Raw genomic sequence first — 14191 nt, 5'->3', positions numbered from 1 at the left:
TATACTATTGCATGAAAGGAACTTGTGCAACTAGACTTAAATGTGAACGGGTTTTTAATGTTCTGAGCTAGGTCGATCACCAGGTGTGAGGACTTGTACAGATTCTTTGTGGACCAGCTGGTCAATAGGTGAGAAGCAATTTAATTGGGTTCTCCGAAAGCCTTAAATATTACAGCATTTTGTGGATGGGGGAAATGGCGAACGCAAATGGTTCACTGCATGCACAAGGTGGACTGGATGGGACCATTCTGCACTTGGATTTGACCTGCATGCATATGTTTAGACTTTAGAGATGCAGTATAGAAACAGGCCATTCGGCCCACCTAATCTGCGCCGACCAGTGATTACCCCGTACATAAAACACTATTCTACACACTAAGGACAATTTAACCGAAGCCAATTGGCCAACAAACCTGTACTTTGGAGTGCGGAAGGAAACGGGAGCCCCCAGAGAAAATCCACAAGGTCACAGGGAGAACGTACAAACTCCATATATGGCCATCACTTGTAGTCGGGTTCGAACCTTGATCTCTGGCACTGCAAGGCAGCAGCTCTACTGCTGCATCACTGTGCCGCCCATGTTTATCATGGACTTGAAAGCTTGGCAGCCAAAGGAACAGATTACCTGATGAGCCACGGATTAGAATTCCAGAAAACCAAAACTGAAGGTTATCAGGTTGGAGAAGATTAGAGATGAGGAGGAATAAAAGCATGAGATTTGAAAAAGAAAGTGCCACTTGGGACTCTCTTAATTGGCAGCAGTGGTATATCCTCAAGCACAGGAGTGATGGATTAATAACTCGTGGCACAAGTTTGGAGGTGCGCACCAAAGTTCTGACTAAATTGAGCGAGGCTGACTCAATACATGGGTGAGGATATTAGTAGCATGATGAAGCAAGGGTAGAGCCTGGTGATGGAAAATGAATGGAAACAGCAAAATTAATGATAGCACACGTGTAATCTGCATCTCAAATTGGGTTCAAATATGATTACGGTGATCAACTGTCTGGTTCGCATTCAGATAGTTACCTGGAAGAAGATTGGAGTTATTTAAAATAACTCCAATCTTCTAAACCAGTATTTAGACACTTTTGCTCATCTTGAGTGTTGGACATGCAATGTGATGTTTTAGAGAATGTTGAAGCATCAAAAGTGGTGACATAAATATGTGCACTGTGGAACCCAATCCCTCTTCTCAGATTAGAAATAGGGCCAAAGATAAATCCTCGCTGTGGACTGTAGTGTTTTGCATTCTCAGGCTATGATTCGATGGATAGTTTTGGCAGGTTTGATCCTTTGCAAGTTCAACGTTCTTGCAACGTACAAGAGCAATTCAACAGCAAAGATTATATGACTGAATTGCATGTTTCAAATATCGAAGTTTGTATTCTTCCATAATGAAGTAGAGAAATTTGGCTGCTTGACTTTGTGGGGGAAAAAAACCCTGACTTTTGGTTAGCAGATTGATTATATAAATGCTTGCCTGTCTCTCACCAATCTAGAGGTCATTGCCATCCAGATGCACTGCACAGATGGGTACAGAATTTACTAAGTATTAAGCCATTGTGCACAGGTGCATGAACACAAACTAATATTGTTCTGTATTAAGCCTCAGTTTTGATAGTGAAGCTTGCAGACTTCAAGCTGTTTTGACATAATTGAGTAATCTGTCCTTTTCAAAGGATTATAAACCAATAACCCATCAACTTTGATGCAAACTAAAATGTTATTTAAAGTTGTATTTGATTTGTAATTGGGACTGTATAGTGTAATATGAACACTAATTGCCTTTTCTGTTCTGTTTCAGGTGCTCTCTGCACTTGATATACTTCAACCTCCACACATTGACTACTTTGAAGAAATGTATCCTACCACTCAAATATAATATTTCTGAAGTTACTGCAACTGTCCATTTCTGTTCTTTGTGAAAATATAGTTTGAATTTTGATTGATTTTATGAAGCTGCATGTTTGAGTCATGGTGCAGAGAAAATACCTGTTCACTTCATCATGGCTGCCTCCTTCCTATACATTGATGTAGAATGTCTTTTCAAAGTTGTTTCTCCTCTCTAACCAAAGTTTATTTAAATGCTATTTTTTAGTGTGTATACTATAAAAAATGTGTCTTGGGTCAGTCTCAAGTGGCGGTCATTCTGGGAAGAGGTGAAAAGGAATTTCTTTGTTCAGAGGGCAGTGAATTTCTTGAAAGTTACTGCCGATGAAGAGCATGGAGGCTGTTCACCAAGTACATTCGCAGCAAATCAATACATTTTGAAGTATTCAGAAAATTGAGGAATTTGGTGTTTTTGCAGGAATATGTGCTGAGGCAAAAGATCAGTCACATCTTGTTTGTCAGAAAGGGCCAAATAGCTGCTGTCTTCTACTTGTATTAGTGAGAGAGTTCTGCAATATGGAAACTGGCTCTTTAGCTTATCGTCTCCGTATTGACCTTTTTGATCCCCATCTACACTATTTGCATTTGTCTGCCTTGGGACCTTATATTTCTGTGCCTTGCCCATTTAAATATCTCAAACTAGGTGATTGGTGAAAGCTATACTAACTATCCCTGATCTGCCTCTGCCTTTCCAAAGGTATATAAAACCTCTCCTTTGGTATTTCATACCACTGATTTAAGTCTTACTGACCTGTAGTTATCTACCATATCCTCCCTCAAAGGTAAAGGAACAACATTATCTATTTTGCAATCTTCTAGCGCCTTGCTTGTAACTAATTAGGTTGTTTAATAAAAAATCTGTCAAGGCCCCTGCTGTCTCCTTCCTTGGGTTCCATAGCAACATGGGATAGATCTCATCGAGTCCTGTGGATTTATTAACCCTCATGTATCACATGGTGTCTAACTCCTGCACAAAACTGACCTCGAGATTAACTACATACCCATCACTAATTCATTGCTTTCCTTATGCTTAATTTAGGATCTTACCTACATTGTCCAGGTCCACACTGGGATTACTTGTTTGTTCCCTAAGAGGTCCCACTCTTTCTCTGGGCACCCACTTGCTCCTGATAAACAAATAGTTCCATAATTAATATTGAGGGGGAAAAATAGCACAACACTTAACCAAATATGTAAAGTGATCAAAAGATTTTGAATTCAAGGAGATGATTGCAATCACTTGTAGAATCAAAACAGTGTGCAACAGAAGAGCTTTGTGCAATATAACAGTGTGATGGTGGGGCTTTAGGCAATGATAGAACAACCATGAAACAGCAAAATGAAAAACTGGCTCCTTAAATGCATAGCAGGTGTCATCTTGTCCTTATCCATTTACACCAATCAGTAGATTTTCTGCCCCTAGCAAATCCCTCGTCCCCTCAGTGCTGCGAGGTATTCGAACAAAGAAAAATATTGTAGTGCATAGGTAGCCAAAAGGGAAATCTCTTTCCAGCTTTGCAATAGCACGGGGACTTCGTACCCTCCTGTTTGTCTGATCTACTTTCTTATCATTGCTGCTTGCAGTCAAGTTTTCCTTTCCGCAACAAACCTGTTCCTTTATTTTTCATTCTTCCCACTTTGGTCCAGGTATATTATTTCTGAGCTCGATTCTTCATTCCCACTTTCAATTTAACGATTATTGCAGAAAAACACGCATCAAATTTTCTACGTTAGCATCAAATTCCTTTTATACGACTGATGCTAGTGGCTTCCATGAGCATTGTTGGGGCTCCTCTTTGAAATCCTCTTTGGAATTGATTTATCACTAGTGATATGGGTATTGATGGTAATTTACATTAGATTCTTCATTTCTTCATAATTATAACTACCTGTTACAATTGTGTGCTTTGTAGAGGTCTTAGTATTTGTAATTGGCAACCATTTAGTTAATAAATATTCTTTCATTTTGAGGTTTTTGATTTAGGTACTGCAAATGCCATGCCCGTGAAGTCTAATTTTTCTAATGAAACATTGTTTCGTGCATTCTTCTGCAGATATGATAGTTTTCTGTTTATGCTGTTAGCAAACTGACTCGCTGCTTTGAACCATTTTTGTTCATATCTATTTCGATGGGGACTTGAAAATGATTGAGCACAATAATCTGTCTACAAAAGCCTTTAAAATTCAACGGATAAATGCATTGGGTGCCCTTTCAGCCACTGAAAACAAATTGCATTTAATCGAGTTTTGAGGGCATTGACTCAAAGTCTTGCCATTTCCTATGAACAATTAGGCCATAATAGAATGCAGCTAATTTGGCCATGTATTTAAATGAGTGGCAGCTTGCAATAGAATTAACTTTTTTTTTCGCGTAGTTAATACCATCTCTCTAAATTGTGAAATTATAAAGCTCTCAATACTATTTTTCCTGTTATGCCCTGATTTTGTTAAATGTGAATATGTAACTGCAGGTCAGTTCAGGAATCTATGAACATTTTTCCTCTATTTGGCACCCCTCCTTCAAACTACTATGGCATTCTTTGTACATTGTGAACATGAAAATAATACCTAAAATTATGAAAACATTGTCATGCGCAAAATGACATCCAAGTACAGTGAACAGTAAATCATCGATTACGTTTCACATAGTTTTGCAAATATAAAAATGATAATCAAGGAATTAAAATTATTTGAGTAGTACCGTGAAAGGGAAACAAAGTATTTATCAGTTTTCGGAGCATGGTATTGGTATTAAGACTGTTTTGCTTGTGAAATACTTCCCCAGGGAAATTCAGTCAATCAGCCACACAACAACTGTACGTCTGATTAGTATTTGATTTTTTAAGTCTCTATTTTCCATATGGTGATAAATTTTCCTTAAACTGGTCAAGTGACTTAAGCAACTTTAACAGAAATAAAAACAACTTCAGAACATGGTGCCTCTTTAAATTTAATTTCTGAAAATTCTAAGTGAATATTTTTTTTTTTTTACAAAGCTGTTTTTCGGAAATAAATCTGTCAATTGTGGTGATGAATTTTTAGTTCAAATTTTCATGATCTCCAAGTATACTTTTGTATTGCCTAACTATGTGGTTAATTGATGAATGGATGCCCCCTAAAGGTTACATAAAGGGGCAGAACATGCACGGAATGTCATCAATTGAATTGATATTGCTGGAAATGATAAACAGGGAAAATTTTCAAATGGAAATGTGATTCCAAAAAATACTACAATATAACTAAGCATGTGCTAAAGGGCCATTGTGGATATTAATAGCTTCCTGAGAATTATTGAAGTTATAACCACAATATGTGGCATATAGTTTAGAAACACTATTTTTTTCCCTGCTACAAATTTAATAGAAATTTGTATTTGCCCTTGGAAATTAGATATCATAAGCTGGGCAAATTATTGCATGATAAAGTTATTTGAATCGACATATGGCATGATGGTATGATAGTTACTCCATTTCTTGCAAGTTTTTAAATGCATTTTAATTATTTTGGGTGGGGGAGGGTAAGAATTTATTTTTATCCTTCTTCCTCCCTCTTTGTTCTCTTTCCATATAATACGTGCCTTTTTCATACGAGATAGCCTCTGACTTTATCACTATGTTGCACTACACAGTTCATTGGTTTTGTTCCCAGTGGGGAAGAGAGGAAACTTAGTTTTAATTTGTCAACAGAACTGAGGTCAACCAAATATTGCTTTTATATTCCAATAATATGCACAATTGTATAGAGTTTAGCTTTGAAATTAATGTGAATAAACTAGTATTAAAAGTAAAATGTTTGGTTTTAAAACGAGACTGAAACTTTACAGTGAACTTTTTGAATGGTGGGAATGTTAAATTAACATTGTTGTGTATATAAATTACAGTGGTTAACAAATATCATTACAGCTATATTACAAGTTTCTTCCTGTTGTCATCCTGCTTGCTTAGCATTATTATTTGTCGAAGCCAAAAATTACATTCGAAAATTGAAAATCTTGCAAGTGTATCAATTTTAAATGTCCCCCAATGCCACATTCTAATATACTCTTGCAGATTTTTCTGAATATTAAAGTTTAGCTTCATGCTGATAGTTAAATACATGTCAACACATTGCTGATCTAATTCAGTATGTCGGGCATCATCTCTGGAGGGATGGGCAGGTGACGTTTTGAGTCGTATCACTGTTAATAAGTAGTTTGTGAACATTAGAACATTTAGCAAAGGATTGATTTTTTAACCTGGCCCCACAGCATCTCAAGGACTGTCTCCCTATAATGACTGCACTCTATAATTGAAATAACAATAAGCAGCTACAATGCAGAGTGACATGGAGAGTGCTTAATTATAAATCCCCAAAATAATACCTTTGTGTATGCTTTAATTTTTATAATCATTTTTATGAAGACTAGCATTGCATCATAAAATTCTGAAAACGTGTATATAACGGTATTATAACTTTTAAAATAATTGTGCACAAACTATGAGAATGAAAAGAAAATCTTTTGAAAACATGACTTTTCTGCAGTTTGTTTAAGAAGGAACTGCAGATGCTGGGAAATTGAAGGTAGACAGAAAATGCTGGAGAAACTCAGCCGGTGAAGCAGCATCTATGGAGCAAAGGAAATAGGCAACGTTTCGGGCCAAAACCCTTCTTCAGAAAATGATAACGTCCATTTTCTGCAGTTTTACAGGTTGCTTCAATTTAAATAGCGAGCTGCAATTGTTGGTGAAAGATACAAGAAATGGGTTAATTTGTTTAAAATTCCGGATGGAGTGTTGAGACTTTATAACGCTGCAGTCCTGATGCAACTAATTGTCAAGTTTTTAATTGCCTCATTTTTCTGCTTCACACTTTTGCCTATGTTTACTGCATTTGTATATAGCTTTGGCATGGGTTTTCAACGTCATGTTTGATCCTTGAACAATCCATATCACCTGTACATTAATTTCACACAGCCGTAATTGATTTATTTCAAATCCACTGGTGTCATGTACCATCATAATTTCAAGGTTTTCCATAGTTGTCCCTTCACAGTCCAATAATTAATCTTGAGTATCTCAACTTCAGATCTTCTATATCTCTCTATATCACCATCTATATCTCTCGTTCCCCTTTCCCCTGACTGTCTGAAGTAGTGTCTCGACCTGAAACGTCACCTATTCCTTTTCTTCAGAGATGCTGCCTGACCTGCCGAGTTATTCCAGTTTATTGTGTCTATTTTCAGATTACGCCTGCTCTCACTATGCCGTCATGATAGCACAATTCTGAACGGTTTTTGTTTTGCTATCTTCCATGCTTGGGAACAAAAGCTTCTTTACAAATACATCTTTCACAATGCTTTGGATATCTCTATACTCTTTTGTCCTATCTTGTCCAGAACATTTAGAGTATTTGTCAAGTCCTTGCTCATGTCGTTAATTGAATTGAGTTTGTGAGGAGTGAAACAATGCCACGGTACTGAGCACAGGGAGGAAGTTCTACATATGATTTAAATTAAGCTAGGATACTGTATTTCATTAAGCTCTTTTTGAATCACCACATTTTGAGAGATTTTAAGATATTGTAATGATCCTAAAAAAGAGCACCTCCCCCTCCCAACTTTAAAGGTCGAAGATTTGAGGAAATACTTTGGAACAAATATAATTTCTTTGTCAAACTAACTCCTTACTGGTTTCATTCCCGTGACGGTAGGACTTGTAGGTCAGGAGCCTTTTGTTTTTTTGAGAAAATGATAGCGATGTGATTTATGATTCCATTCTTCACTTGTGCTGTACTATATTTTGGTGATCCCCAAAAAAGATGAATGATTTAATGTCCAAGTAACCTTTTCAAATGATAACTGCTGCTGGATACCCAAGTCCTTGAAGGTTGCAGCTTGATTTATATTGCTATTTGTTGTAAATTCTAGTCATAAAACTATAGTGATCTGACTTGGTGTTATTTTTTAGATGAGATTTATAAACCAACACTGGAGTTAATCATTCATTGAAAAGATTCTGTTGACATTTCGCATTCTTGTAATAAAAATATATTTTCACTGGTTGAAATACGGTTAATATTTCAATCTTCCCTCATCAGCTAAAGGATCACTTTTACCAAAAAGAATGAAATATTTGTTCTCTGAAGTAGTTTGATAATAATCACGATATGCAAATTGGTCAAACCCCAAAATAGTACAGGAAAAAAAACCCTCCAATATATCCAGTTTGAAGTATTGAAACCTACTGAAGCCAGGACTGGGCAGTCTTATTATTAAACTACAGAAGCATTTTAAAAAAAAAAAAAAAAAAAAGGACCTTGTCAGACACCATCTGTTCAAGCTTGGTGAATTCAAACGTATTAGAAACAAAAAGTAAACACTGACTCTGTTCCAAGCTCCGACCCCTCAATTAAATTATCTGGAGACAGTAATCAGATTCTGTTCAAATGAATGGCATCTTTGAGTTTGCGTTAAGAATTTGTTAATGTGTAGCAGTTTCACATTTGGATCAACAGCAGTGCAGGTGCTTGAGAACTTTTATTTGAGCAATCTGTTGTCATGGCAGTTGAGATGGCTATACAGATTTACAGGATTTTCTGTGTATAAAAACAGCATTTAATTTAAGTTTTCACGAAGAGTGCTCAAAAAACTAGATGATTGATATGGGGCCATTTGAAATCTGAGCCCATGTGGAACTACTTAATAGAAGATTGCTAATTCCAGTATCTACATAATGTTTGGGACAAAGACCCGTCATTTATTTATTTGCCTCTGTACTCCACAATTTGAGATTTGTAATAGAAAAAAATCACATGAGGTTAAAGTACACATTGTCAGATTTTATTAAAGGCCATTTTAATACATTTTGTTTTCATCATGTAGAAATTACAGCAGCGCTCATGTTTTTCAGGAAATATAGCAGAGAAGTATTACATTTTCCAGAACTAAGATAACATTACCAATACCATTCCTGAATCAGTGGTTCAATTTAACATTTTTGCTGGCATTTAAAAAAAAAAAGCAGCATAATTCTTTCATAATTTCTATATAGGAAGCACAAAATGTTGATTTTGTATAGAAAATCTCCCAGCTGAATTGATTATTCTCTCATGGGGCTGGCTGCCCATTGATGTAAAAGCAGCTGAACTGGATGTTTCTAAATATTTGAATCTAAAATGAGATATTGTGTGGAAAAGTAACAGTGGTAACCTTGAAAAGGATCTTTCCTCCTCCATGCCTTGTTTTTTTCATTTGTATTTCTTTTTTTAAGGTTGGTTCTGTTTAAACCAAATTCTACATGTTTAAGGTTGATGCTGTCTGAGACATGAACTAAACTAGTACTAGTAAACTAAATCAATAGATTGTTTGTTTATTAATGTTTGTTTCTGAATATGTTCTCCTGTTTACTTCCACACCCTTTTCTAATCAGTCTTCCCGCTTGATAAAAAATCTTGAGACCAGCTTCTTTGGCGCCAGCAATACTCAAGCAGAACCTCTGTCTCCCCCTGGCCCATACATGTTTGATCATCTTTGATGCTGCTATTTGAGTTCTATAGATTTAAAAAGATTGCTTTCCTGCAGTAAAAAAATGACACTGCACTTAAGATCTGTGAATATATTTGGCATAAACATCGAAACATCAATGCATTCATCATCCATTATCCAAGGGGAATATGACATTGCGACCCGAAGCGTCACCTATCTATGTTATCCAGAGATGTTTCGTGACCTGCTGAGCTACTCCAGCACTTGGTGTCTTTTTTTGTAAATCAGTATCTACAGTTCCTTGTTCTAGGGAATACGAGGTGCTGTTCCTCTAGTTTGCATGTGGGATTCTGGCAATGGAGGAGGCCCAAGGCAGAAATGTCAGTGTGGGAACGGACATGTCCATGAAATATTTCATGTTTCACAGTTAAAATGGTTAGCTACCGGGAGATCTGGTAGGCCTTGGCCGACCGAGCACAGGTTTTTGGCAAAACAGTCGCCAGCTCTATGCTTGGAGTTACCACTGTAAAGGAGGCCACGTCAGAAACACTGGATACAGTAGATAGGTTAGAGGAGGTGAGTTTGTCTGCTAATCTTGCACAAAATACCCCAGATTTTGGCCACATGTGCCGCAAATGGCGCTGTAGGTAGCTGGGACGACAGATGGCACAATGGGCTAAGTGTTCGGCTGGCGACCGGAAGGTAGCCGGTTCGAATCCCGCTTGGAGTGCATACTGTTGTTGTGTCCTTGGGGCAAGACACTTCACCCACCTTTGCCTGTGTGTAATGTAATGTAATTATGTGAAGCACTTTGGGGTCAATGCAAGTTGACTGAAAATGTGCTATATAAATAAGATTATTATTATTATTATTATCTCATCTTGATTAGAATAATCTTTATGCAAGTAGATTGGAGTCTTCTTGATTATTGTGGATGTGTTGTTCCGTGAATTGTATTGAATAGTCTCATTTGAAGGTGTTGATTCATGCTGATCCATGTGCCATAACCGCAATCTCACCCTCGGCTAATAAAAGATGCACACCTGCATTGGTCTCTAGAAAGGACACAGTCAAAATCTTTGTCGGGATTCATTGTTCTCGTTCTCCTGAATCCACTAGAGTAAAAGCCAGTTCTGCAATCCCTCTAGTAGCAGAATAAATTGAGACCCTGCCAGAGATTAGAGAAATGTAGCACCATTGTATGTTAATTAGTACGCCAATTGATGCATTTATTTGTCAAAATGTTTGAAAATTCTTAAATGCTTACTGTCTTTAGAAGATGTAAAGTAGGAATCGGTGCTGAAACAACCCAAGTTATTAAAAGGGTCGTTAGTTTAACGTACTTAATTTCACAATGTAATTATCATTTTCCCCCGCTAAGTATTTATCACTTGATTTGATTTCCAAATTGCATGTTTAGTAGGCCCCCCTCGGTCATGACTGACCAAGGGTGATGCATCCTGGTTGGATGCAAGCCTGGGCAATGTCATATGGAGGACAGGCTGATGCCCATGCAGCATGTTTCCCCCTCTCCACGTCGCTGATTGATCCAAAGGAACAGGAATTGCATGTTTAGAAATATTGGTATCAAAGAGCAGTGAAATGAATATTTAAATATAGCAGATCATGATAGCCACTTCATTGCTCTAAAGTAGAAAATGTTTCCTGAGGTGGTGAAAGGAACTGTGCACATTTCTTTCTTTGGTACAATCTTCACTCAAGCTTAAGATAATAATAATAATACATTTTATTTGTATAGTGCTTTTCAAGGACTCAAAGTCGCTTAACATGGTGAGTCAAGAACAAAACAAAATAGAGCAGTAAGACAGAGATGCGAAGGGGAGGGGGACAAGGGACTAAGGGTTTGCAGAGGTGAAGAGATGGGTCTTGAGGCGGCACTGGAAGATGGTGAGGGACTCAGAATTTCAGATCAATTGTGGGAGGGAGTTCCAGAGCCTGGGAGCTGCCCTGGAGAAGGCTCTGTCTCCAAAAGAGCAGAGGTTGGATTTCAGAATGGAGAGGAGACCAGCTGAAATGGATCTGAGGGACCGTGAGGGTTGGTAGGAGGTCAGTGAGATAAGGGGGGGGGGGCAAGCGGTTGAGGGCTTTGTAGGTGAGGACCAGGATTTTGTAGATGATCTGGTGGGAAATGGGAAGCCAGTGAAGTTCTTTGAGGACTGGGGTGATGTGGTGCCAGGATTTTGTGTGGGTGATGAGTCGGGCGGCTGCATTTTGGACCAGTTGGAGTCGGTTGATGTTGCTGGAATTAATGCCAAAGAGAAGAGAGTTACAGTAGTCCAGTCGGGAGGAGATGAAGGCATGGATGAGTCTTTCAGCAGCGGGGGGTGTGAGAGAGGGTCTGATTTTGGCAATGTTGCGGAGGTGAAAAATGATTTTTTGACAACATGGCGGATGTGAGGCTCAAGGGAGAGGGTTGAGTCAAAGATCACGCCAAGGTTGCAGGCCTGAGGAGATGGGGAGACAGTGGTGCCGTCAATAGTGAGAGTGGGGTGGTTAATTTTGGTAAGTGTTGATTTTGAGCCATTGAGGAGAAATTCTGTTTTGTTACTGTTTAATTTAAGGAAGTTGAGTTGCATCCAAGATTTGATGGCTGACAGGCAGGAGTTGATATGGGAGAGATGGGGGTGGTGGGGGGACTTGGTGCTGAGATAGATCTGGGTGTCATCAGCATAGCAATGGAAGTCCAGTTTGAAGTGACGGAGTATATGACCAAGGGGGAGGATGTAGATGATGAAGAGGAGGGGACCGAGAACGGAGCCTTGGGGAACGCCTTGAGTGACAGTGGCTGTAGCAGAGGTGTGGTTGTGGAGAGAGATGAAGTGGGATTGGTTGGAAAGGTAGGAACAGAGCCAGCTGAGTGCAGAACCTTCAATGCCAAGGTCTTTAAGTCTGGTAAGCAGGATGTTATGGTTCACGGTATCTAAGGCCGCACTCGGGTCGATGAGGATGTTGAGGGAACCAGTGTCGGCAGAGGTGAGGAGGTCGTTGAGGGCTTTGAGGAGAGCAGTTTCTGTGCTATGGAGGGGGCGAAATCCAGATTGGAGGGGTTCGAATAGGTTATACGCGAGGAGGTGGGAATGAAGTTGTGACGCGACGATACGCTCCAGGGTTTTTGAAAGAAAGGGGAGGTTTGAGATTGGGCGGTAGTTAATGAGAGAGGAGGGATCAAGACCAAGTTTCTTTAAGATTGGTGTGACAGCAGCAGTTTTGAAAGCGGAGGGGACAATTCCTTGGGACAATGAGTTGAAGAGATTAATGAGGTAGGGGCAGAGAACGAGGTGGGCAGGACTTCAGCAGGGGAGTGGGGAGAGGGTCGAGGGAGCAGGTAGTGGGTTTGGAAGAGCTGATGAGTTTGGAGATTTCAGTAGGGGTGACCAGGTCAAACTGGGAGAGGAAGCAGTGTGGAGGAGGGGTAAGGAGGTCAGTGGAGATGTTGAAAGGAGGGGCCTTGGTAGGTGGTGGAGTAGATGCAAGATAGACACAAAAAGCTGGAGTAACTAAATGGGACAGGCATCATCTCTGGAGAGAAGGAATGGGTGACATTTCGGATCGAGACCTTTCTTCAGACTGGCTTCTGGTAAACAATGTATATCAAGTGTGGAAGCCGCAGTGTCCTAATGGTAATGGTTGAATCTACAAATTCTATTGTCTAATTTGCAGAAACTACATTTTTTCCTTGACATTTTATCCCATAGCTATGTTGTCACAGAGCTAATGCAAAGTGACCTTCACAAGATCATAGTGTCTCCACAACCATTGAGTTCTGATCATGTTAAAGTTTTCCTCTACCAGATTTTGAGAGGTGGGTATATGATGTATAAATATGTACCAGCATGTTGTCTAAGCAAAAAAAAAATGTGTTTTTCTAAGTAGTATTTGTTACAGAAATACTGATTTGTACTAGTAACCATCCCTTGAGGTTTATGATTCCTGATGCTTCATCCTTGAATCTTAGAGAAAAGATTCAATAGGGATATATTCAGTTAAGATAGACACAAAATGCTGGGGTAACTCAGCGGGATTGGCAGCACGTCTGGAGAGAAGGAATGGCTGATTTTTTGGGTCAAGACGTATCTTTAGACAGTCAAGGGTGAGTGAATCTAGTGACATTGAAGAGTACAGAGAAAATGTAAGTATGAAAAGGACAGATCAAAGCAGATGTTGATTAAGGAAATGTGGAATGGTTCATTGAGCCTATCTGCTTTGTTCCAAGGAGAACAATCAGTTTCTCCTTGCCCTTCATTCTTGGTTTATTTGTAGGAGCACTTTGGGTATAGTGATAATGCTTCAGTGTAGTTTTGGGGAAAAAACAAGGTTGGCCTTCAAGAAAAGGCCTTAAACTGAGGGAAGGTGGATCTCAATAGTGAGGTATTGGATCTGGTGGAAGTAAATTTACACTGATTTCCAGAGGAGAAGCCAACTTATGATAAGAGTTAAATAGCAAGATAATACGAGTTCAAAGTCAGCATATTCTTACAATGGCAAAGATGCTAAGTTTGGGTAACTTTGAAAAGAGGAAATTGAAGGTTTAATTGGATAAGATATTTTGCAGAGGGTTTGATCTGCGTCCAGTTTTCACAAGGTTCATATTTCAGAGAAAGATTAGGGAATCCAGAGCACCATCTCGGAGTCAACATCACTGAAATGGATTGCCCATTTATCTTACGGCATTAAATGGGGTATAGCGTGCAAATTGGTGGCACAGAACCCTCTCTACAAAACGCAAATAATTGAAATGGAAAGTACTGGAAGCATTTAGTGAGTGTTATAATCTGTGAAAAGGAATGTTTCGAGTCGGTGACATTTCATCTGAGC

The 14191-nt window shown here is 38.8% G+C and overlaps 1 protein-coding gene across 3 annotated transcripts in view; it reads left to right on the top strand.

Annotated features, from left to right (window-relative positions):
* nlk2 (nemo-like kinase, type 2) overlaps positions 1–14191 on the top strand; it is a 135169-nt gene that overhangs the window by 69832 nt on the left and 51146 nt on the right. For all 3 annotated transcript variants that reach the window (XR_008725690.1, XM_055657584.1, XM_055657582.1), the window contains exons 3-4: positions 1808–1863; positions 13072–13178. Coding sequence is in view for 2 of the 3 variants with exons in the window: in XM_055657584.1 (XP_055513559.1) it covers positions 1808–1863; positions 13072–13178 (163 nt within the window). In the remaining variant the exon portion in view is untranslated. The remainder of the gene's footprint in view (positions 1–1807; positions 1864–13071; positions 13179–14191) is intronic.

This window comes from Leucoraja erinacea, chromosome 28 (assembly GCF_028641065.1).
Source record: "Leucoraja erinacea ecotype New England chromosome 28, Leri_hhj_1, whole genome shotgun sequence".
In the NCBI taxonomy this organism is placed as follows: Eukaryota; Metazoa; Chordata; class Chondrichthyes; order Rajiformes; family Rajidae; genus Leucoraja; species Leucoraja erinaceus.
The sequence above is the reverse complement of the archived record's forward strand: the minus strand, read 5'-3'. Positions and strand labels throughout refer to the sequence as shown.